Source organism: Impatiens glandulifera, chromosome 2 (genome assembly GCF_907164915.1).
Source record: "Impatiens glandulifera chromosome 2, dImpGla2.1, whole genome shotgun sequence".
NCBI classification, from domain to species: Eukaryota; Viridiplantae; Streptophyta; class Magnoliopsida; order Ericales; family Balsaminaceae; genus Impatiens; species Impatiens glandulifera.
In genome coordinates, this window is record NC_061863.1 from 61,768,860 (window position 1) to 61,793,186 (window position 24,327).

General features: G+C 31.1%; 8 protein-coding genes across 8 annotated transcripts; 4 read left to right on the plus strand and 4 right to left on the minus strand.

Moving 5' to 3' along the window:
* Window positions 1–6,647: 6,647 nt before the first annotated feature.
* On the minus strand, window positions 6,648–7,910 carry LOC124923912. The gene is made up of 2 exons (XM_047463912.1): window positions 7,238–7,910; window positions 6,648–7,148 (listed from the first exon to the last, which is right to left on the minus strand). Exons 1-2 carry the CDS (start codon window positions 7,771–7,773, stop codon window positions 6,752–6,754), a joined length of 933 nt encoding a protein of 310 aa, XP_047319868.1. The 5' UTR covers window positions 7,774–7,910; the 3' UTR covers window positions 6,648–6,751.
* A 31-nt stretch (window positions 7,911–7,941) lies between these two features.
* Window positions 7,942–8,728, plus strand: LOC124923913 (uncharacterized protein At1g27050). The gene is made up of 2 exons (XM_047463913.1): window positions 7,942–8,402; window positions 8,481–8,728. Exons 1-2 carry the CDS (start codon window positions 8,043–8,045, stop codon window positions 8,724–8,726), a joined length of 606 nt encoding a protein of 201 aa, XP_047319869.1. The 5' UTR covers window positions 7,942–8,042; the 3' UTR covers window positions 8,727–8,728.
* Window positions 8,729–9,009: 281 nt separating this feature from the next.
* LOC124923911 lies at window positions 9,010–12,046 on the minus strand. The gene is made up of 4 exons (XM_047463911.1): window positions 11,442–12,046; window positions 9,943–10,512; window positions 9,578–9,869; window positions 9,010–9,139 (listed from the first exon to the last, which is right to left on the minus strand). Exons 1-4 carry the CDS (start codon window positions 12,018–12,020, stop codon window positions 9,105–9,107), a joined length of 1,476 nt encoding a protein of 491 aa, XP_047319867.1. The 5' UTR covers window positions 12,021–12,046; the 3' UTR covers window positions 9,010–9,104.
* A 1,881-nt stretch (window positions 12,047–13,927) lies between these two features.
* LOC124926340 (ubiquitin-40S ribosomal protein S27a-like) lies at window positions 13,928–14,646 on the plus strand. Its single transcript, XM_047466543.1, has one exon. The coding sequence runs from the start codon at window positions 13,985–13,987 to the stop codon at window positions 14,453–14,455; it is 471 nt and encodes a 156-aa protein (XP_047322499.1). The 5' UTR covers window positions 13,928–13,984; the 3' UTR covers window positions 14,456–14,646.
* Window positions 14,647–15,071: 425 nt separating this feature from the next.
* Window positions 15,072–15,497, minus strand: LOC124926341 (glutathione S-transferase U18-like). The gene has a single exon (XM_047466545.1). The coding sequence runs from the start codon at window positions 15,467–15,469 to the stop codon at window positions 15,131–15,133; it is 339 nt and encodes a 112-aa protein (XP_047322501.1). The 5' UTR covers window positions 15,470–15,497; the 3' UTR covers window positions 15,072–15,130.
* Window positions 15,498–18,383: 2,886 nt separating this feature from the next.
* On the plus strand, window positions 18,384–20,412 carry LOC124926342. The gene is made up of 3 exons (XM_047466546.1): window positions 18,384–18,541; window positions 19,864–20,029; window positions 20,128–20,412. The coding sequence occupies exons 2-3, from the start codon at window positions 19,865–19,867 to the stop codon at window positions 20,173–20,175; spliced, it is 213 nt and encodes a 70-aa protein (XP_047322502.1). The 5' UTR covers window positions 18,384–18,541; window position 19,864; the 3' UTR covers window positions 20,176–20,412.
* Window positions 20,413–20,731: 319 nt separating this feature from the next.
* LOC124926338 (glutathione S-transferase U17-like) lies at window positions 20,732–21,604 on the plus strand. Its single transcript, XM_047466541.1, has 2 exons — window positions 20,732–21,083; window positions 21,167–21,604. The coding sequence occupies exons 1-2, from the start codon at window positions 20,760–20,762 to the stop codon at window positions 21,539–21,541; spliced, it is 699 nt and encodes a 232-aa protein (XP_047322497.1). The 5' UTR covers window positions 20,732–20,759; the 3' UTR covers window positions 21,542–21,604.
* Window positions 21,605–21,763: 159 nt separating this feature from the next.
* LOC124926339 (glutathione S-transferase U17-like) lies at window positions 21,764–22,725 on the minus strand. Its single transcript, XM_047466542.1, has 2 exons — window positions 22,345–22,725; window positions 21,764–22,245 (listed from the first exon to the last, which is right to left on the minus strand). Exons 1-2 carry the CDS (start codon window positions 22,660–22,662, stop codon window positions 21,874–21,876), a joined length of 690 nt encoding a protein of 229 aa, XP_047322498.1. The 5' UTR covers window positions 22,663–22,725; the 3' UTR covers window positions 21,764–21,873.
* Window positions 22,726–24,327: the final 1,602 nt, after the last annotated feature.

Sequence of the window (24,327 nt, forward strand, 5' to 3'; positions counted from 1 at the left end):
TAATTTAAAATATATTATAATATTTTTATAATTAAATATATAATTAATATTCCTATAGTAAAATTTTTAAATATATATTTATTTAATGTTACTTAAAAATAATAAAAAAAATAGTATAATTAAATATATAATTAATATTTTTATATTATATTATATTATATAATAATGGAAATGTCAGAGTAGGACATGACATAGAGGGCACTGACATGACATAGAGGGCACTGCCTTCCTTTTGCTTTTATCCACAGTGCAAAAAATAAAAAAAAACAATTACCTGCCCTTTTCCACGCTGTTCGATGCAGACACAAATCATGCGATGGAGATGCTCTAATTTACCCCTTTGACTTTAGAGGATATGGTGTAGGTGTGAGAGTGATGATTTAGGCCTTGTTAGGTTGAGGTTATTTAAATAACCCAACCCATTCAAAAAAATTTTCACTCCCCTTTCCTCCATCACATCACTCAATTCAATACTCAAAATATTAAAACACACTTTATTTTAAGAGTAATGATAAGGGGAGCGAAAAAATTGTAGCAAATGAGGCAACGAATGATGTGGCATTGTACATGTCACCTTACTTATTTTAAAATTGAAAAAAATAAATTTGTAATTTTAAATTAAAATACAAATTATTAATATTTATAATAAATAAAATTCAAATTACTAATCTTCAAAAATATATATATATATATAAAGAAACGTTATATAAAAATAAAAGTTATAATATTATTTAGAAGGTGAATTTTAATATATATCTTATAAGAAAATTAAATAAGAATACTTAAAGCTTTAAGAGAAATAATAATTTAATATGAATATTTTTTAAGAGAAATAATTCAAATTATGAATACATATATTTACTTTTTATTTTATATATATTTATATTTAATATATATTTTAAAAAATATGCGCATTTATATATTTTACTGATTTGATTTATTCGTTCTCCTTAATATTATTTATATTAAAAATACATAAATAAATTAATTAACTATTAATTGCAAAAAAATTAATTAAATTAAAAAATTAATCATATTCATATTTAACTTCTTATTTTTTATATATATGTTTATTAATTTTGACAGTTATTATTTTTAAATATATATATATATTAATTTAAATATACAATTATAAATTAATAGATAAAAAGAGAAAATAATATAAATGAAGAAAAGAGAGAGAAATTATTAATGAAAGGAGAAGAGATAAATAAATATATTAAAGAAGACCTAGTCATCAATCCTAATCACTTTCACACGTCATTCGCTACACTTTCGTTACAATATTTTGGCTCCCCCTGTCATTACTCTTATTTTAAATTACTATTTATTATTTTATTATTATATATCAATACTTTTTAAATAATTTTATCAAAAATATTCTCATCTCTTCAAAATCATCACCAATCATTACACATTTTCCTCCTATAGGTTATTACAATAACCCCAATCCAAACAAAGGATTATTTCCCAAAGTAACCTTGTTTGACGTTTACTTTCCCAAACTAACCTAGTTTGTTCATTCATTCCCAAACTAACCTAGTTTACTATTCAAACTCAATTTTTATTTATTTATTTATTCTTTTTACATTTAAAATTCATTATATATAAACTAAATTATTTATATTTTGAAATATATTTTAAATTATTATTTTTATAAATTTAATTATTTATATTTTGATATATAATTTAAATTTAATTATTTTTTACTGATTATTTAAATTTTAATATATATATATATTTACATTTCAATTATTATTTATATAGTATAATAAATATTTCTAGCATTCTAATAAATTATTGATAAATATTATTAAATTTAAAATATTTTAACTATAATAATATAATAATTATATATTTTTAAAATTAAAAACGTTTTTAAATTTATCAATTATTTATTAAATATAATAATATTTTTAATTAATATTTTAACCATAAAAATATGATAATCTTGTTATTATATTTAATAAATAATTGATAAATTTAAAAACGCAAATATTTAATTATTATATTGTCATGGTTAAAATATTTTTAATTTATTAGTATTCATCAATTATTTATTAGAATTATTTAATATTTATTATACTATATAAATAATAATTGAAATATAAATATATATTAAAATATAAATAATCAAATTTATAAAAAATAATTAAATTTAAAATATATATCAAAATATAAATAATTTAGTTTATATAAATAATAATTTAAAATATATATCAAAATATAAACTTTATATATAATAAATTTTAAATGTAAAAATAAATAAATAAATAAATAAAAGTTTGAATAGTAAACTAGGTTAGTTTGAGAATAAATGAACAAACTATGTTAGTTTGGGAAGGTGAACGCCAAATAAGGTTACTTTGGGAAACCGTCCTCCGATCAAAGCCTTAGAGAAAGAGGATAAAATTAGTGTATAATTTTGGTATTTAAATGATAAAATTATTTAATTTTATAATTAAAAAAATGTTTTGAGTTTTGGAATAAAAATTAGGTTTTATCCCAAAAACCTTCTAGGCCCAAGGCCTTGTTCTCTACAAATTTTTATGATAATCTTTATCAAATTAATTTTTCAATCAATCACTTCTCACCAATCACATCACTGATTTTATTAAACAAAATACTAAAATATTCTCTAATTTAAATTCCAGGCCTAAGACCTTATTTTTTTTTTTTTTTTTCTCTCTTAAGTTTTTGTTATGATACAGTTTGATACAGTTTTTGTTGAGATTTTTTTTTAGGTTTTATGATTCAAAATTTTTATTACATCAATTATATGATCAATATTTTTATATATTAAAATTTCCTTTTATATATTTTTAATATAAATAAATTATTAAACAATACGATAGAAAGATAAAAGAATAAATGAGAATAATTTGATCATAAATATTTAAAAATATTTTTTTTATCTATTATTTCACTTTACTTGTTCATCAAATAATTCAATTTATTAAATAAAATATTATTTATTTTAAATTATTATTTTTATTTTATTATATATATCAATATATAAGTCTTTTTACCAAATATAATTATCACTCCTCAAAATTATTATTATTTTTTTTACCTCTAATTTATTCAAATAATACCGATCCAAAGAAGCTCTAAAAGATATTTTTTGATGAAAAAAAATTCAATCCTTTAAAAAGGACATTTTATTTTCAAAATTATCAACAATTATTATTTTTTTCTATCTCTAATTTATTCAAATAACACCGACCCAAACAAGCTCCAAAAGATATTTTTTTATGAAAAAAAACTCAATCCTCCAAAGAGGACGGTATATTTTAATTTTTGTAATGCTTCCAAAATGTTAATGAATTAAAATTCATATTAAATAAATTAAATAATAGATAAAAAATATATAAAATATGAGAATAAGTTGTATGAAGTCTGAATGTTTGATATATTATATATATATATATATATATATATATATATATATATATATATATATATATATATATATATATATATATATATATATATATATATATATGAAAAAATTGATAAACTCAACGAAAGATTCAACGAAAGCAGGTACATGAATCTGACGTGGTCTGCTAGGTCTCTCCATGTTTCAAAAGCGCTCATTTTGGGTCCCGAAATCATTCATTTCGAGAAGAAGAAATTTTTTTATTTTTTTTTTCAGAAATGGCCGTTTTGGGACCCGAAACTACTCATTCCGGGAAGAAAAAAAATCTCTTTTTTTTTCCCCCGAAATAGCCGTTTCGGGTACCGAAACAGTCATTTTCAGGAAGAAAAAAAAATTCCGGAATGGCCGTTTCGGGACCTGAAATTACCGTTTCGGGACCCGAAATTACAGTTTCGGAACATTTGAACAATTTCTCTCACCTACCCACGTGTCATGCCACGCTGATTCGTGGACTTACTTTCATTGAATATTTCGTTGTGTTTATCATTTTTCTCTCTCTATATATAATATGATGCTTAATTTTGAAAGTGTCTGGAGTCGAGAGCTGTGGTTAATTTGGATATATATGTGAAAGTAAATGGATACTTGAGTTGGATTCTAAGTTGACCCACTCATAAATTTAAAACGGTTAAAAATAAAATTAAAATTGTTATAGGTATGTTTCGAACTCGCAACCTAACAAAAGCAAGTACAACTCTTTAACAACTAGACTAATAACAATTTATATTTTAAATTCAACACCAAATTCGATGAACGCGGAACTTTGTAACAATATGTTTTTATCCGTGTGCAATGCACAAAGATTTTTCTAGTTTTTTAATAAGACTCTTTTATCAAAATTGTGTAGTAAATTTGCAATAAAGTCGAATAATCTTTTAGCATGGATAATGAAATGTAAGTATATGGTCGTGATTTGTCTAGTTGGTTCACCAAAATATCTAATTATTCAGAGAGACGTAGTATTTGGAGGGAAATTTATTCTATATATAAAAGTTTTTGTGAATAGTCTAGATTCATCATGGTGATGGTTTTAATTAATTTTTTGAACGATATTTGATTAGTGTTAAAAGTCTAACTACGGCGTAGTATGAGCTTGATTTAATTGCTACATGTAAAAATGTCACAGTTATGTCATGTTGGTTTAGTGGTTTCGTTAGTCGAATCATATATAAAATGAGATTAATCTTTAGAAAGACTTTCTCCCATAATAGACTTTCTCCCATAATCTTTAGATTAATAAATTGTCCGCTAAGATTATTCAATATAACTTTTGTTGGGAAAAAATTTATGAGTCAAAGATTCTATTCAAGATTTTGTTATTTGGATGAAGCTTTATTTACAATGAAATTCTTACGAATGATATGTGCATTAAAAAATGTTGCATTATGGGTAGTCGTAGTGTCACGAAGAAGTTGAATCGGCAACTCATTTTACTTTTGCATTGTCAAAAAGTGGCTATTATTTGAATTTTTTTTTGAATATTACCAGAATTCATTAGGTAATATCTGAGTCTTTGGGTAGTTATGGAGATGTTTGAATTTAATCAGCTGATATAGTAGACCTATATATTTGAGTTATAATCATAATTATTTTTTGGTGGACTATCTAATTAGAGAGAAATCGTTGAATTTTTAATTATCATAGTCGTCCAATGCGTATCATTTATAATGTTATTATTATGACGTTTTTTAAAATTCGTTCAGTAAAATCTGTCGGGAGTTAATCGTTTTTCTCGAGAATTTATGATCCGATAACTGATTGAATACCATTTTTCTTATATTTTTTTTTTACTTTTTTTCTTGTAAGGTTAACGTTTGTTGTTTTGTTTAATTTTTCTGGTAAGGTTAACTTTTATTTTTTTAAATAAAATAAAAAATAACCAAACTATAAACGGAATCAAATTTATCAAAATAAAATAATAATAATAATAATAAAATAAAAAAAAGTAATAATAATTAAAAAAACATAATTAAGTAATAGATAGGAATTTCTCAGGAATAAAACGAAAAGAAAAGAAAAGAAGAAATGAAATGAAAGAGTAGCAGCCAAAGTGGAGTCCTGTGAAATGATGCCACGTTATATTAAAGACTGAGAGGATGGGGTCCCACAGATGGTGACAATTCGTCAATCTCTGCGACGTGGCAAACAAACTCACGGAAATGGGACCCACTCTCCATTCATTTCGATAAGGAGGAGGAAGAAGGGCGGGACCTATTTAATAGAAAAATAAAATAAAATAAAATAAAAAGAAAGAATCGTTGGACCCACTGACGGAGACGTTAGAGCGTTGGTGGTTTGGCCTTAAGACCGACCCGACCCCCCGTCCCACTTGCTACTGCCCTTAAAGACACTGTTGTTGATTAAGACACGTGTTCAGTAAGAAAGTCTCTCTCTCTCTCCTTGTTCCCACTGCCCACGTGCACTGCACGTTTTCTTGTCACCTCCTCTCCCTCTCCCTTTTGCTAAGCTTGTTTTATGTGGGGTTTTACAAAATCATATTTATTTATTTATTTATTTATGAATTATGATTATCATGTAAATAAATAATTATTTAAATAAACAATAACTAAATTCCACACAACTGTCAAAAACTGAATTCATCTTCAAAAAAAAATATATAGTTGGAAATATAACATTGGATTCATATAGATAAAGATGTTACAATTAATATCAAACATTTTGGAATACATATATAGAAAATTGATCTAGGCTAGGCTGACCGTGATTAAGACTTAACTCTACTTGACTTGTCTATTTTCATTATCAACCCAATCTCATCTCAAGCTTCTCCTTTATTATTAACTAACTGCTTTTGTCATCCGCCCAAAATGATCATTTTTGAGGAACAAAGTGGCCATTTCTTCTTAAACATCTAACCATTTTAATTCACAAATAAAACCCTATTCATTTCCAATCATTAATAGCATATGTTCATATTAAAATAACATCTGTTTAATATATATAATATTTTTTCCCCCATAAAAAAAAATAAAAATCAATCGGCCCAGAATTCCACCCCCCCATCCAACCCATTAGAATTTGTTGGCCCACAAATCATTAGGGCTACATCCAATCCTTCTTCCTTCCATATGTGGCCTTTTTCCTGGCCCAAACTGGGGCACACTTACCTAATTTATAAACAAATTGTCACTTATATGGAGGAGGCTGCTTCGCCTCTAAAGTGTGACTCCAAAACCACGATTTGAACACAAACAAAACATTTAGAACTATAGGTTTGGTTAGTTGGTTGGGAGTTACAAACTTACAACAACAGCATTTATGTTTCTCAAACATATCAACTAGACCTGTTCAGTTCTTAACCCCTCGAAGGATTCCCCACATATATGTAGAGATAATAAACAAAATAACACCAGCCACAATAGCATACTTAAGCCCCAAGTTGACCAACAAGTTAACCAGTAACCCCGCCAGCACAACGCCAAAGAAATTCGCAGACAAACCATCCCAAAACGGCATATCAAGAATCGAAGCAATAATCGCACCCGTCCAAGCTCCTGTCCCAGGTAAAGGTACAGCTACAAACAACATCAATCCAAGCCATTGAAACTCTTCCACTGGCCCGGCCTTCCTTTTTGCATTCTCTAATACCATCTCAAGCATTCGCGATGCTGTTTCGTTCTTACTAGCAACTAAACTTGCAAACCTCTTCAGATATAGCATGATCAGAGGCACAGGTACCATATTCCTATTATTATTATTATTATTATTATATCACTGCCCTAATTAAATTCAGAGAAACAAAGAAACATTCTAAATTAAAATTAATAATCTAACCCGAGAATGGATAGTAATGTGAGGTTGAAAGGATTGAGTTGCAGCCAGTAACCAACAGGAATGGCGCCACGGAGCTCGATAATGGGAAGAGTGGCTAAGGAAAATACAACAGCTTCGTCAGGCCAGTCTAAGCCACGTAAAGAAGATGCAATCTTCACACCGAAAGAAGATGCCCGGATGGAATCCACCGCGGCTTTGGCATCCGATGAATAGGCGAACCAGGCCAGAGAAACAGATGCCCATAATACGACTAGCAATAGGAAATTCACTGGCCGATCTTCCAAGGAAGGCAATATTGTCTCAGCATCTCTTTCTTTATCATCTGAAGATGAAGATGAAGTTGTCCTTGCAGAAAGAGGCGATATAATCGAAGATGGAAGACGGCTGGAGGGATAAGGAATAAGTTCTAATTTCAGGAATGGATTCGGCTTAATGTAACTGAATTTATGGCTTTTTGGTAGCTTGAAACGGGTAGGTTTTGCAAGACAACCGCAGGTAACTGGAGTTTTGGTTAGAGGGGCAGCCATAGCCATCATAAGGGTTGATTTGGGTGCGAGAAAAAAAGAGTTTCACATCGCCTCTCGAGCGTCGTCGTGACAAGTAAGGACGGGAATGGATGAAGGTTGGGATATTACCGAGGCTAAGGCTCGTCTGCAAAATATTATATTTGGATTTGGAATCATCACCTCCTAACCTATGGCAGTAAGAGAGAGAAACTCCTTGTTGGGCCCAGAAAAACAAGAAGAAGGATCTAGGGCTTTCTCACATAAAATTTTCGGGCTTCAATAGTAATTACACACAAACGATGAATCGAAAGAGAGAGAAACCCTATTCCTATCCCCATCGCCACGAGCCACATTCCCAACCAAAAAGGCGTCGGCCGCCGCCGCCACCATTCGACGACGAATCATTCGAGAATGGAATTAACATGCGTCCGGAGAGATCAGCACCAAGAACACCTTCAACGGTGATGGTCATAGGAATTTCACAGGATTGTTCGATGCTTGATGTGAAATCAAGATTTGAGATCTACGGAAGTATATCCAGGACAACGATTCATCCAGACGGTGTGGCATACGTCACCTTCCGATCCAAGGACGCCGCTGAATCTGCTATATCTGCCTCCCTTGACCCGTCTTTCGGGATCACCCTGGATTCGAACAAAGTACGTCGTCACTTAAATGTACTAAATTTTGTAAAGAAAATCGTGATTCCAAATTTGGTTTTTGTTTATAAACTGTAGGTTCAGGTAATTTGGGCCGGTGATTCTGCACCTCAATGGAGAGCAGGCGTTATGCGTAAAGATTGTTTAAATTCGTCGAAGCTTTTGAGAGATGAGATACCTTTGAGTAGACATGGCAAGGGAAACAACAGGCTGGGTTCAATGATTGTAAACCCTAACCACCCTGGAGGACAGAGCAGTTATTCGGGAGGGATGAAAATGGGGTTGAAGGGTAGAGAGATGGTCGCATACGATGACATTGTTTAGCAGCATCTAAAACTAAAAGTTTGCGTCTTTCTTGGATCTGACTGATGTGATTGAAAGAATTTGCATATTTTGTAAGAAAAAATAATAATCCAATCTTAAGTAGTGTGCCTTGAACTATTATATTTCTATTAATTGTGATGTTTTCTGCAAACCCATATTTAATTTCTTGGCCTACTATTTGGGCATTTTGTTTATTCTACTTTTAATCAACTTTAAAATGTCTCCATGTTCTAACAGTCTCAAAAGTTGTTAAGTTTGGTCATGCTAACAAACAATGATATCATCAAGTAGGAATTGTCTCAAAATTGTATATGTAACAACATATATCTACAATACAATAAAAATACAATAAAAAAACAGCCTTCTTCTCTTTTATCATCACTGGATTCCTGCTTTTGAAAACCCTCTTGCCACTGTTAATACAGAAAACAACATTAAACAGACCAACAATCAGTTTTCACTTGTTGAGTGAATGAAACCACTACTACTTAGGTTAGGTAATATACCAAATATAAACTAAATGATGAACTTAATAGTCAATAGAAAATTTTCAACAATTATGGCAACCAATGTTCAATGTTCAACTAACTAATCCACTACTAGTTCGACCCTACCCATTATACCAACCCCACTCACTTTGGCCGTATCAGTTTGGGTTGCTTATGTTTAACCTCTCAAATAACTTATTCAGTCATTCATCTCATCAACCACATTACTCAAATATCTCCTTAAATAAGATAACAATCCTAAGAATTTATCAAAAAAATATAATGGGTCTTGTTTGAATTTGGTTAAAATAACTACTTGAAAATAACCCTAGATCAAAACAGGGGCCTTGGTGTGTTACTGACCTTTAGATGAGGATAGAACAACAACAACGTTCATGGTCATATTGTTGGGAGGAAGCTGCAAACGAAGAGGGTAAAGATTGCCATTCAACGGACTCTTTGTGCATACTATGATCCCTTCAAGTCCAGTCTCCTCCTCCAATGTTCGAGTCAATTCATTAACCCCATTCCCCTTGAAAGTTATATACAGTCCCTCATCTTCATTCTCTAAATTCCCATTGTCATCTGCCACATGGTAATAAATAGTCCGACCGCCGCTTGCCTTTGGCGGAGAATAAGCCAACGAATCACTCGACTGCACACAAGACAAGATTACAATTATTGTCTAATTGAAGTTTCAAAGAAATCGGGATGAAATCGAAGATTACCTCTTGTCTGCCGAAACTTTGACTTTTCGTCGAACAGGTGGAGGGCGAGCTAGTTTCGGAAGAAACCGTGGTGTCCGAAATCGGCGGCGGAGGATTTCCGTGAGAAGAATGTTCGACGATCTCAACGACGTGCACTTCCCAGCAGATCCAATCTTTGGTGGAAGATCGATTGGGTATATCATGAGTAACGGAATTTCTCCATGGAGGAACTCCACCATTTCCTCTGAGAAAATTACCGTACCTAGTCCTGAGCTTGATTCGATCGCCTTCCCTAACAGGCTCCCACTCAAGCGATGAATCAAGACGGGAGGGAAGCGTCTGAAGGACTTTACGACCGGTCATCCCAAGGAGAAACGGCTGATTGGAGGCAGTAAGATAACGGCCATAGCAACTCTTGAGGCGGATAATGTTGTCTGTACCGGAGACGATTTCAACGTACCAGCGAGCTCTCTTGGAGGAACCACTGCGGTCTTGTGAAACAGAATCCTGATCTTCATCCGCTAGAAGGTACTTGTCGTGGTGACTACGAAGGCGAACCGCCTTGGCGTTGTGAAACAAATCCATTCCGGTCTGAAACAAGAAAATCAGATTTCAAGATCAATGAAGAAGAAGAAGAAGATGTGACTGCGAGAATATCTATAGAGTTCTTACTTTATACATTTCATTCCAGCTAAGAACCAGACCTTTGTCTTACTCAACTCAACTTTCTTTTTATTTTAATAATATTTTCATATATATAAATCATTATTTTTATATATAAAAAAGGATTATAATAATTTTTTCATTTTGTTAAAAAATTAAAATTAATTAACTTTTAACTTAATCTATAAGTTTTCATTCACTTTTTTTTTTTTAAATATAAACAAAATTACTTTATTTCTAACAATATTTATAAGGATTTATAACTGATAAAATATTAATTTTGAATAACCTTAACTAATATATCACAATCCAACTAAAATTTAAGTTTTGCAAAAAGTCAAGTCAAGTCCATACCCTAATCTAACATTATGATTCACCCAAATTAAATTTATAATCCCACCTAAATTCAAACAATTTTTATAATTAATAAAAATTTGTTAGAAATAGAAATTTGTGGCAAATTGATCATTTATTTATTAACCTCCTAAATTATAAATCAATTATCTCATTAGAGGTTTTCTTTAAATATAATTTATGTCAATATATTCTTTCTACTATTCAATTTATTAATTAAAAAAATAGTTTACTTTAATTTAATAAAATTTAAATAAATAATAAAAAACTTTATAATAATTTACTAATTAAAAACACAATTTTTTTTTTGTCTAACAAGATTTTCTTAAAAATTCAATAAAATTCACATCAACAAACTCCCTTATTTGTTTTTTTTTTTGGGTAAGAATCAATTCTATATTTATAATAATCCCCTCCTCGATGATTAACTTTAATAAGTTAATTATAATTATATTAAACAATTAGACCCCAAAAATAAAAAATAATAATAATATTCGACATACCTTTTTTGTTTCCGACTTGTGCGAATAGATAGATTGAACGGAAACAGGGGAGCCAATATCAGAGCCGCCGAACAAATCGTCGGAGACAGATGAGACAGACGACAACAAAGACAAATACTTACCGCTCAAGTCTTGTACATCATCAACTTCTTCAACTTGCCACAAAACCCAATCCGACTTAAGTTTAGGTTCATCGTGGGTCACCGAGTTCTTCCACGGCGGCGGGCCGCCGTTGCCCCTGAGTAGGGTTCCACAGGCAGCCGAACGAAACTTGAGTGAAAACCCATCTCTTATCGGCTGCCAATCTACAAATTCAAGAGAATCAGCTTGGATAACCTTGTTTCCGGTCATACCAAGGAGGAAGTATGTGGAAGAGGCGGCCAGGTATCTGCCATGGCAGCTTCTCAGGCGGATGGATGTGGGTTCGGTACTTTTGGTGAATTCAACATGCCACCGTGCTTTCATGGAAGAGCCGTTTTTGCTCTGGCGGACAGTTTTCCTGTCATCATCGGCGACGAGGTACTTATCGTGATAACTACGGATTGTAATTACAGGTTTGGATTTAGTGAAGAAGTCCATATAGTTTAATATTTGAGATCAGTTGTGAAAGACTAAAAAGAGCGGTTTTAGCTTATGGGGAGGGGGGGTCGGAAATAGACGGAGAAGAAGATGCGTGGAAATTGTCTAATGTGTGTAACCATGTCTTAATGGACATATAGTTGGGTCAGGTTCCATAAATTAATAAACTTTTTTTTCACGCGCAACATTATGTTAGACTTATAAAGATAACTTATCAAATAAAACAGTTACATAGACTATAAAATTCAAAACATTGAACCAGTTCAGTCCCTGAAAGTTGTGGATGAAATTAATAAGAGGTCTTCTTCTTATAAAACTATATTCATATATATCACATATATATTATTATTATATATATATATATATTTAATAAATTATATGTGGACATAAGTTTGTATTTGAAAATATGCCATATATTATAAAAATAAACATTGTTATGATACTCTTTCTAAACATAGTTTTAATTTTAATTGTGACTGTTCATTAATTTTAATTTAAAGCATAATATAATGTTGGATACTAATATTATAATATAATGTTGGATATTAATTTTTTTCTCATTAAAAACGTGAAATTAAAACAGATTGTAAATCATTTTAATTTAAAGCATCCAAGCATATTTTAATAGTCATAGACATTTAAATAAATCCAAGACTAATCAACGAAGCCAGACTAACCAAATATGAACATAGATATATAGAGGCAGGACTAACCAAATATGAACTATAGATATACGAATTAAGGCTTTGAATTTTGAATTTAGGCATTGACTTAAAAATATTTGGGTATAAACTTGAAAATAAAGAGAAAAAACTAATTAAATATTTAAATAAAAAAATAATTAGTTTGAAAAAATTTAAAATTTAAGAAGAAATCTAGTATAAGAAAAATATATGGTTTGAGGACTGGAAAATTTTTAAAATTTAGGAAGAAATCTAGTATATAATATATATTTTAAAAAATAATTTAAAGATTAAAAGTAATGGTAATTAGTAACCTTTTAACTGCTCAATTTCTTTTAACCCTCAAATTATTTTTTAAAATATATATTTTATAAAATTATATATAAATTAATAATTAAAGATAATATATAAATTATATATATATATATATATATATATATTATATAAATTATTTTAAACTTTATTTTATATAGACATAAATATAGATATCTATATATAAAAATAAATAATATATATATATATATATATATATAAAAGATTAATAATTATATAAATATAAATTTTAATAATATATATATATATATAATATTATATATAAGCGATTTAATAATTATATATATAAATATAAAAAATAATGATTAAATATAATATATAAAATATAATATTTTAAGCTTAAATAGTTATGTTTAACTTAAAAACTTAACGGTTTAAAAGTTGAAGGAATAATTTGTTTTAAAAAATAATTTAAGGGCTAAAAGTGAACTATTGGAGTAATTAGAGAACCGCCCAAACAATTTACCCTAATATTTATAAAATTTTATAAATTTTTTATTTATTTAAAAATCTAAGAAATTTAGTCTCACATACTCAAAAGTGACCAAACATAAGTTATTTATATAATTTTTGGGGTGGATTTGAACCCAGCACATCTGTAATGTATAATATTAAAATAATTGAAGTAACAACAAATATTTTAATAATTAAAAATTATGATCAATTATGTCTTAAAACTTCTTCATTTATATTGGAGGTAATGTTACTTTTCTTACCACATATATATATATATATATATATATATATTATTTTTCTTAAGAAGATTTTGTAATGTAATATTTGTTATGTTTTTTAAATACAAATTTCTTATATGGGTCTAAGAGAAGAGGTTTGGGCTTAATCCCAGGCCCAGTTTCGAGCTTGTTAACCTAATAATTTTCCATTCATTTTGTGCATCTTCTCCCCGCCGTCGTGCTTTGGTGTAACCAGAGAGGAGAGAGAACGAAGATGCAGATCTTTGTGAAAACCCTGACAGGGAAGACCATAACCCTTGAGGTCGAGTCATCGGACACCATCGACAATGTAAAGGCGAAGATCCAAGACAAGGAAGGGATTCCGCCGGATCAGCAGCGCCTGATCTTCGCTGGAAAGCAGCTGGAGGACGGTCGAACCCTAGCCGATTACAATATCCAAAAGGAATCGACACTCCATCTGGTTCTCCGCCTTCGTGGTGGAGCGAAGAAGAGGAAGAAGAAGACCTACACGAAGCCAAAGAAGCTGAAGCACAAGAAGAAGAAGGTGAAGCTTTCTATTCTCCAATTCTATAAAGTGGACGAGTCTGGGAAGGTGCAAAGGCTTCGAAAGGAGTGTCCGAATGCTGAATGCGGCGCCGGAACCTTCATGGCGAATCACTTCGATCGTCATTACTGCGGTAAGTGCGGCCTGACCTATGTTTACCAGAAGGCAGGTGGCGACTAAATTCATCTATTGTCGGTCGGAAGATAGTTAAATAAAATTTCACTTGTTTGATGCAACTTTTTGATTGAGTTTTTCTCTTATTGTGCTTCAAAGATACATGCTTGTTTATCTTTTTTTCACCTTAGATCTGATGAACTAATTAATGGATTACAGTAGTATTTTATAATGGATTTGGAAGATTCTTGTCGACAGTAGAATAATTTCCTAGGATTTCTGTAAACAAATCCTAGGTATGAAACTTGGATTAATTCAAAGGTTGAGATTTTTCCATGGATGCACACATGTTGGCAATCTCTACGATCACATCAGTGTCTGGAATGATACCTTTTACAGACTCATGGGAAAGGAAGTTCTCTGCCCACACGAAAAGGTCGGGTGTGGTGGATTCATTTAGAATCTTGACATGGGTCATCTTTTCTGCTGCTTTCAACCATCCCAATAAGATACCAAACGAAATGTCCAGGTACCCAATATTGTCTCCTCCAAAGAATTTCGCCTTACCTTTACTGGCTTTCAGGAAAGCTTCCTCCAGAAGGGCTAAACCTTCCTCGACCCTCTTCAATCTTTCTTTCTCGGGCGCCAAGCGGTACTCTCTCAAAGAAGGGAACCACTGTCACAATTCATTCCACTAAGTCTACTTTAGAATAGGCAAAAAAAAGGTAGTTAATTGATTGATTACATACTTACCTTGTCGTCCAAATAGTCAGCCCAGAAACGGGCGATGGCGCGATCATATCGGTCTGCGGGGAGGATTGATGGTCCTGATGTCCAGTACTCATCGATGTACTCTACTATGATAAGGGACTCGCATATGGTCTTATCTTCATGAAACAATACTGGGATTTTCTTATGAACCGGGTTTGATTTAAGAAGCAGTTCACTCTTTGAGCCGTATATTTCCTCCTGCAAGAACTCATAGTCAACTGACTTTAGATTCAGTGCGATTTGAACCCGGTTCACGTACACGCTCGGTGATATACCCAGAAGCTTTACTGAACCTTTCCTTGCTGCCATTCTTCCTCCGGTTAAACAAGAATCTACATAGAACTGGAGAATTTAAATTAATTATATGCGGTGTTGGCTTGGGAAGGAAGGCAACTTGGGAAAAACACCTCCACTACTAATTTTTAATAATATTTGCGCTAATAAGATATCACATTTGATTTGAATAAAACATGGGTGAAATATATATATACTAATGTTTAAAAAGAATTTTTTGAAATTTGCATTATTAGTAGGCAGCGATTGCCCATATCTAATAATTTCTTCCTATTCAATTTTTGTTAATTAAATTATTATAAATATTTTATTTAACAAGTTTGTATTATATCTCTTGTTGAAGAAAAAATTAGTTAATTTCAGTTTTTAATTAGTTGAATTTGTATAATTATTTAGTTACTTAATCTTATTAAAATAAATAAAAATAATTTAATATTTTGATTAATGATTTATATTATAAATAAAAAAAATAAAACAATTAATAATATGATAACTCTATCTATTTAACAAGTTTGTATTAAAACTTTGTTGAAGAAAAAATTAGGTAATTTCAGTTTTTAATTAGTTGAATTTTTATAATTATTTAGTTATATAATCTTATTAAAATAAATAAAATAATTTAATATGTTGATTAATGATTTATATTATAAATAAAAAAATTGATAAAATGATAACTCTATCTATAAATAATGAAAATTTGACGAAATGACTCTAATGATTCACTTATTTGAATTCGTGGTCACCTTATAATTTTTATTGTTTGTGACCACTTTATTTTTTTTGAACAAAAATACCTTTATTGCGGAACGCAAGAGTTGTTCAACTTTAGCGAAGAGAATAGAGTTTTATATAAATACTCTAATTTTTTTCATTTCTTTATTTTTCTTTCTTTCTTTCTCTTCTGTCTTTACCCCGCGTTCTCTCTCTTGCGCGACGGCCACAGCGACGACAGAACCCTAAACGAACACATCATACTGATCGACAACCAAAATTCGTTCTAATATCATTTGTTCATCTTATTGTCATCCTACTAATCAATTTATGTTCTTATTTCGTTTATCTTCAAACTCTAAACCCTAAACCATGATGTTGTTATTAATGTTCATCTTGTTGATATTTTGTTCATCTTGTTCATATTGGTTGATCAAATTCATTCTTCATATTGATAATATTGATATTTGCATATTGATGTTTAGGGAAGATTCATGTTCACGATGGAATGTCCCCTCGCGATGGGGCAAGATTTGTTGGTTGATGCTAGAATTGGTTGTTCATCTTTTCGATGATAATATTTGCGGATGATGCTCTGAATCGGTTCCGTTTCAGGGAAGATTCGTGTGATCTCGCGAAGTGGCACGATCATCACGCGATGCAGCACAATGGTCACGCGAAGCGGCACGCTGGTCACGCGAAGCGGCATCGCGTTACGCAAAGGCCCATCGCGTTATGCGAAGGGCAGACGTACATGCTATGGCAGAGTTGTACTTAGATTTGTGTAAAACACCAAATTCGATTCATATTGTTTTTCAGCTGAATGAAAATGATTTTCTTTATTTTGTTTGATTAAAAAAATTCTGTCATATGCTCATATTCAGGCCTATTTGTTCGTTTTGCCTTATAGTTAAGTTACTAACTATCGTTGAGACTTTTGCTAAGGTTTACTTAGTATTTAAGAAATTTAATTTGGATAAGTTTAGGGTTATGATGAATATTATGAACAAACATTGTATCCTCAATTCTATCAATCTTTTCTATACTATATTTTTGTCTTAGTATATAGGTGTAAATCTCAATCGATTTGAGATTAATTTTAAATAAATCATTTTCGAATTAAGAATCTATAACTTATAGTAATATAACATGAGGCCCGTCCATCCTCCCTGTGACCACTGTGCTACTTCGCGCGACGACCATGCCACTTCGCGTGACCTCTGTGCCGCTTCGCGAGATCACACGAATCTTCCCTTAAACGGAACCGATTCAGAGGATCATCTGCAAATATCATCATCGAAAAAATGAACAATAAACTAATAGCATCAACTAACAAATGTAGCCCATCGCGAATGGACATTCCATCGTGAACATGAATCTTCCCTGAACATCAATATGTAAATATCAATATTATGAATATAAAGAATGAATTTGATCAACTAATATGAACAAGATGAACATTAAGACCAACATAATGGTTTAGGGTTTGAAGATGAACGAAATAAGAACATAAATCGATTAATAAGATGAACAATAAGATGAATAAATGATATTAGAACGGATTTTGGTCGTCGATATGTATGATGTGTTCGTTTAGGGTTCCGCTGTTGCCGTGGCGCGAGAGAGAACGCGGAGAAGAGAGAGAAAAAAATAACAAAATGAAAAAAATTAAAGTATTTATATAAAATCCTATTCTCTTCGCGAAACGCGGGAATACCTTCGCGTTATGCAATAATGATATTTTCGTTCAAAAAATAATAAAATGGTCACCAAATTAATAAAAATTATGAAGTGACCACGATTAGAAATAAATGAATAATTAGGGTCATTTTGTCCCACATGAATAACCATGGTGTCCTTTGATATGCTTGTCATTTTTTATTTATTAAGTTTGTTAGTTTACTATTTTACCCTTGTCTAGAGGACTAAACATTTTGACTTTTGGTACATAAATATATTAATAAAACACATTGCTCTATAGTTATTTTTGTCTTTTATTCTAACCCTATTTTATTTTAATTTGTTTTTATTATTTACGCAAATTAATCTATTTAAACGAGCACGTTGTAGAAAATTTTCGAAACAAATCTGATAATAGGTTGTTTGAAATCTTAATTTTTGATGAAATTGAATCTGAAATGAATAGTTTGATTTAGTTGTTGATGTATTCAAAGTAATGCATATATATATAAAATGATATTTAACGGAGCCCCAAAATATTTGACTCCGTCAAAAACAGGCCCAAAATTAAGGTCCTCTCTCACCCTAGCTATTTTCTTCTTATCAAATACCTAATCGTCGACCCACCGCCTTCTCTCTCTGACTCTCAACTCATCGCTTTGCTTCTCCGTCTTTTTCCAGCGAATTTTCTCTCAGGTTTCTCTCTCTATCTGTCTCTTATCTCTGATCTGTATTGAAAAATGGATATCATATATTTTTTTGCATCTGTTTGTTCTACATGCGTATAATACCTGATATATATCTATAAAAAATATGTATTCTTTATGATTTTTAACCTGGAAACATGGAAGTTATTTTATCACCCAGTCTGGATCTGGTTAATTAGCTTTCTTTAGTCTGGTACCCGTAGATTCATTCACCTATCTATCCTGTTTTTAATCTACGTTTCTGAGGAGGGTCTTGGAACTATTCGGATTCCACATCCAAACAATTGATCGTCTCTACTTCTCGAAGAAAGATTGTGCTTGTTGGTCCAAGTCAATCTGGGATTCTAGGTATATCCCTGTGAAGCAGATAATTGATTTCTCAATATTACATGGATGATGAGATGGATGGCTGTAGTTGTGCACAATCTCTTTTTACTCTTCTCTTTGTTGAAGAAATGGTGAAATGTGCCTTTTTGGGGGGGTATTGATCCTTGATCACAACATATACAAGGAGGGTGTAGGTTATATAAACATTTTGGTTGTTTAACCACCTCTTTTTTGAAACCCTAGAATAATGTGAGATGATCTAACTTAAAATCATTAGTCTTGTTTATGGGTGTTGAAAATTAACACTTCAATGAAGTAATGTGATGTCTTTAGGATTGTTATAATGTGAAGAAGTTTAATTTCTGTCTAAAACTAAAACTTCAATCTGAAGTGATGTCTTTTAGGGTTGTATAATGCAAAGAAACTTAATTTCTATGTCTAAAACTAAGACTACAATCTGAATTGATGTCTTTAGGGTTATTATAATGCAAAGAAGCTTAATTTCTATGTCTAAAAGTAAAACTACAATCTGAAGTGATGTCTTTAGGATTGTTATAATGCAAAGAAGCTTAATTTCTATGTCCAACCCTAAAACTACAATCTGAATTGATGTCTTTAGGGTTGTTATAATGCAAAGAAGCTTAATTTCTATGTCCAAACCTAAAACTACAATCTGAACTGATGTCTTTAGGGTTGTTATAATGCAAAGAAGTTTAATTTCTATGTCCAACCCTAAAACTACAATCTGAACTGATGTCTTTAGGGTTGTTATAATGCGAAGAAGCGTAATTTCAATATCTGTAGGATAGATCAAAATCATCTTACTTGATGCAAATCAACCATCTATGGGTTTTAAAGCCTGTTTATGCTTAGAAGTTGTCTGTGAGTTGATTTTATAGTTAATGTGAAGAGTTGATTTGGATCTCCCATATCATTAAATTGACAACATTGGATGATAATATGATGATGATACATTACATACAGGATGCCGTCAGCCACAGAGGAACCCTTTAGGCCAAGGGAGAAGCTTTTTGAAAAGCAAAAGTATTTCCAGAACATCTCAAAGCACACTTACTTGAAAGGCCCGTTTGATAAGATCACTTCTGTTGCTATCCCAGCTGCCTTTGCAGCAACTTCCCTTTTTCTAATTGTGAGCAATTTTTCTGCTTATAATTACACTGTCTTTTCAAAAGCTGTCTTGTTTTGGTAAGTGGCTAATTTTGATCCTTTTGTTTATAAAATCTGTAGGGACGTGGGATCTATAACATGTCTCATGGCATCGGAAAGAAAGAATGAAAAGAAAACTAGCAAAGGGCTCTCTCTTCTTAACTTTTTGCCTTCTATAATACAGAAGGAGGCTATATGATTTGTTTGGTTTTGTATTGTTTCTAGATTGTGTTTAATAATAAATTACAATGGTCACAGATTCCAGACATGTTTTGACAAACATGGTTTACTTTTGTTCTTTGAGCCTCATGGGTCTTTTCCATATCATTTGGGCTTTATAATGAAATCATTTTCATTTCATTGGTATTTGCATTATTTTGATTTTTTTTTCTGTTTCTAAAGTCAAATCTAGATTAAATGTGTTCGGAAATTTGAAGTCCCCGTACAATTTGAGGTCCGGTTTTGTATAACTGAATGTTTGGAATCACAAATATTAATTTAATCAAATAATCCTAAATCAATCAAGACTCTTATTTATTTATCTTAGAATCATTGACCATACTAAGTCTTTTGAATCGTCTAGATAATGCAAAATATCGTCATCTGTGACGTTCTGTTTATTTGAATGAAGGGAGGATCTCACATATATAATTTTGCATCATCTGGTCTGGTCATACCAAAATCATCTCAGTCTCTCAGATATATAGATAGATATGGCTGGAAAAGGTTCAGTAAAGCTTTTGGGGTCGTCCACGAGTCCATACGCGAACCGGGTTCAAATTGCCCTTAATCTCAAGTCAATTGAGTATGAATTCTTGCAGGAGCAGATATACGGATCAAAGAGTGAACTGCTTCTTAAATCAAACCCTGTTCATAAGAAAATCCCAGTATTGATTCATGAAGATAAGCCCATATGCGAATCCCTTATCATAGTACAGTACATCGACGAGTACTGGACATCAGGCCCGTCCATCCTCCCCGCAGACCCCTATGATCGCGCCATCGCTCGTTTCTGGGCTGCCTATCTGGATGACAAAGTAAGTAACTACTTAATAATTAACATATTAGTTGAATTTTGGTGAGGATGATGATTGTTTTGTGGCTTGGGATGGCATGGCAGTGGTATCCTTCTTTTAGAGAGTACCGGTTGGCAGAAGGAGAGGAAGAAAAACTGGGTATAGTGGAGTTTATAAAGGGAGGTCTAGTCTTGTTAGAGGAGGCTTTTGTGAAATCCAGCAAAGGGAAGCCATTTTTTGGAGGAGACAATATTGGGTATCTGGACATCGCCTTTGGAAGCTTCATGGGATGGTTGAAAGCAGGGGAGATGATGACTGGTTTAAAATTGCTAGATGAATCCACCGTACCCGGTCTTGCCTTGTGGGCAGAGAATTTCCTTGCCCATGACGCTGTAAAGGGTGTCATCCTCGACACTCAACACCTCGTCCAGTTGGCCAAAACCAAGCATGCCCTCGTCGTACCTAACACTTCAAATTAATCAACATTTAAATATCCTCCTGTATTTCAGAATAATAACGTGTAGTATGTCCATGATCATGATCCTTGACCAAATATATATATCAGCTTTCCAATCTGTGACTGTTAATAACACATGTCGTTTTCTCAAGACCTGTTTTGTGTTTGATTTCGTCCAATGCTACTTGTCTATTAGTGTTTTAAGTTGGTTGTGAAAACAAATTAACATAAGTTGGAATCGAACTAGACCATTAATAATATATAGATAGGAGGAGAACAACAACATGTTTGGACGAAGATTACTACAACATGGATTATTGAACTAATAATGAAAACATATTTAGAAAACTGGGACTAGTTTTTAGGTTGGGCGGCTTTAGCGATGGCTGCAAACTTCTTGGCCAACTCGACGAGCTCCTCAGTCTCGGGGATGACACCCTTTACAGAGTCATGGGAAAGGAAGTTCTCAGCCCAGACGGCAAGACTGGGAGTGGTGGATGCATCGAGCAACTTCACATCTGTTATCTTCTCCGCCGCTTTCAACCAGCCCAAAAAGCTTCCAAAAGCAATGTCCAGATACCCAATATTCTCACCTCCAAAGAATTTAGCCCCCCCTTTCACAAAAGCTTCTTCCAAATAGGCTAAACCTTCCTTCACCTTGTCCAGTACAGCCGATTTTTCTTCATCATCTTTCGCCGAGCGGTAATCTCTCAAAGCAGGGAACCACTGCCATCGATCGTACGTACCCAAAATTAAAATCAACTATTTTACATAAAAAGAAAGACAGAGGCCGGAGGAGAAAGGAGAGTAGAGTAAAGTAAGTACCTTGTCGTCGAGATAGGCAGCCCAGAAACGGGCGATGGCCCGATCATAAGCGTCGGCGGGGAGGATGGAGGGGCCGGATGTCCACTGCTCGTCGATGTACTGTACTATGATTAGGGACTCGCTGATGGGCTTATCGTCGTGAATCAACACTGGGATTTTCTTGTGAACAGGGTTTGATTTGAGAAGCAGCTCACTCTTTGATCCGAATGTCTCCTGAAGAAATTCATAGTCAATTGACTTGAGTTTGAGGGCGATTTGAACCCGGTTCACGTAGGGGCTTGGCCGTGCTCCGATAACCTTCACTGATGAACCTGCCATTCCTTAATAAAACTCAAATCTAGATAGATAGAGAGAGAGAGAGAGATGAGTGAGCAGGTTATGAAGCGGTAGTTGAAAATATATAGTGGGTTGTTGGTTTGGAAAGAAAGACAGATAGCCTTAATAATTTAGGTCTGAAAATGCCGGAAGTATCTAGCAATTGTGGTGGGAACCACACACACACACAAGATGAGTCAGAACGTCACAGATGACGATGTAGTTTTGAACAATCAACGACAAAATATACAAATTGAAAAGCAAAATATATTCTTTCTTTCTTTAATATATATATATATTATAAATCCATATTTTTAAATATTAATCAAATAAGTGTGGATCCGAAATCATTATAATAATGTAATTTTAAAAGAAAATATTAAAATTAAGGGCTTGTTTTCTTTGAATTTTTAAAAAAATTCAATCCAAATTAATCACTCCTCTACAATCACATTACTTAATTCATTAACCAAAATACTAAAATACTCTCCATTTAAAAATATTATTTTTTATTTTATTTATATATATATATCAATACCCTTTAAATCTTTTTACCAAAAATAATTATCACTTCCTCAAAATCATCACCAATCATTACTTTCTTCTATCTTTATAAGTTTTTCAAAAACTCCAATCCGAACATACCAACCCTAAGTTCCTGGGTACGAGCCTGTCGGGCGGCAAATTCTGCGCTTGGTTAAATGATTAAGTGTGTTTGCGGGTTACATACTTAATCCGTTGTCCCATTTTTTTTTTAAATTTCACCGATAATAATAATATATAAAAAAAATTATAATTATATATAAATATATATTCTTATTATCTATTTTATATATATATATATATATATATATATTACATTAAGCTATAATTTAATATTCAAGTTAAAAAAAATATTAAAATTAATATTTATTTTCATTATTTTTATTTTTATTAAATATTAAATTATATAATTTAATATATTAAGTTTATTAATTAATATATAAGAGTATAATAATTTTTATGTATTTCTTTATATATTCATTTCAGATATTATAAAATAAATTTAAATATTAAGTATTTAAAATTTAAACTAATATATATTTTTATTTGACAATTCAATTTTTTTTATCTCTAAATTAATATTTAAGTTTTTAAAATTCAATATTTAGTAATAAAATCTTAATTATCAATTTTATCAAATTTTAAATATTTAATATTTTAATTAATTTAATAATATTTCAAATTAATATTTGAAAAAATAAATGAACACGCTACCTTTATATATTATTTATATAATTTGATATATTAAATTTTAATAAAAAATAATTAAAGTAAATACTAAAATATTATTTTAATGTTAATATATATATATATATATATATATATATATATATATATATATATATATATATATATATATATATATTAAGTGACAATAACATCTTCTATTCTTATTTAATTACATTTTATAGATGTTTGAAATTATTCTCGTAACATTATAAATTTGATTATTTATGATTAAAAAATAATGAAATTTATTGTATTTGTAAAGAGAAAAAAATTAAAATTTAATACAACTTTATATATAGTAGTAATTTAATTAAATTTAGATTGACAAAAATTGTATTTTAATAAACTAAATATTAGAGTAGCAAGTTTGGCATTTTTTTTACTTTTAAAATAAAT

What these genes read in the sequence shown, in the direction of transcription:
- LOC124923912 (XM_047463912.1), bottom strand. Translation starts at nt 7,773, where the DNA reads ATGATGGCTATGGCTGCCCCTCTAACCAAAACTCCAGTTACCTGCGGT. An exon ending in ACATTACTATCCATTCTCGG is followed by an intron (nt 7,149 to 7,237) that starts GTTAGATTATTA and finishes TAATAATAATAG; the next exon opens with GAATATGGTACCTGTGCCTC.
- LOC124923913 (XM_047463913.1), top strand. Translation starts at nt 8,043, where the DNA reads ATGAATCGAAAGAGAGAGAAACCCTATTCCTATCCCCATCGCCACGAG. An exon ending in TCACCCTGGATTCGAACAAA is followed by an intron (nt 8,403 to 8,480) that starts GTACGTCGTCAC and finishes TATAAACTGTAG; the next exon opens with GTTCAGGTAATTTGGGCCGG.
- LOC124923911 (XM_047463911.1), bottom strand. Translation starts at nt 12,020, where the DNA reads ATGGACTTCTTCACTAAATCCAAACCTGTAATTACAATCCGTAGTTAT. An exon ending in ACAAGTCGGAAACAAAAAAG is followed by an intron (nt 10,513 to 11,441) that starts GTATGTCGAATA and finishes TTCTTGTTTCAG; the next exon opens with ACCGGAATGGATTTGTTTCA. An exon ending in AAAGTTTCGGCAGACAAGAG is followed by an intron (nt 9,870 to 9,942) that starts GTAATCTTCGAT and finishes TCTTGTGTGCAG; the next exon opens with TCGAGTGATTCGTTGGCTTA.
- LOC124926340 (XM_047466543.1), top strand. Translation starts at nt 13,985, where the DNA reads ATGCAGATCTTTGTGAAAACCCTGACAGGGAAGACCATAACCCTTGAG.
- LOC124926341 (XM_047466545.1), bottom strand. Translation starts at nt 15,469, where the DNA reads ATGGCAGCAAGGAAAGGTTCAGTAAAGCTTCTGGGTATATCACCGAGC.
- LOC124926342 (XM_047466546.1), top strand. Translation starts at nt 19,865, where the DNA reads ATGCCGTCAGCCACAGAGGAACCCTTTAGGCCAAGGGAGAAGCTTTTT. An exon ending in CAACTTCCCTTTTTCTAATT is followed by an intron (nt 20,030 to 20,127) that starts GTGAGCAATTTT and finishes TAAAATCTGTAG; the next exon opens with GGACGTGGGATCTATAACAT.
- LOC124926338 (XM_047466541.1), top strand. Translation starts at nt 20,760, where the DNA reads ATGGCTGGAAAAGGTTCAGTAAAGCTTTTGGGGTCGTCCACGAGTCCA. An exon ending in CTGCCTATCTGGATGACAAA is followed by an intron (nt 21,084 to 21,166) that starts GTAAGTAACTAC and finishes ATGGCATGGCAG; the next exon opens with TGGTATCCTTCTTTTAGAGA.
- LOC124926339 (XM_047466542.1), bottom strand. Translation starts at nt 22,662, where the DNA reads ATGGCAGGTTCATCAGTGAAGGTTATCGGAGCACGGCCAAGCCCCTAC. An exon ending in CTGCCTATCTCGACGACAAG is followed by an intron (nt 22,246 to 22,344) that starts GTACTTACTTTA and finishes GATCGATGGCAG; the next exon opens with TGGTTCCCTGCTTTGAGAGA.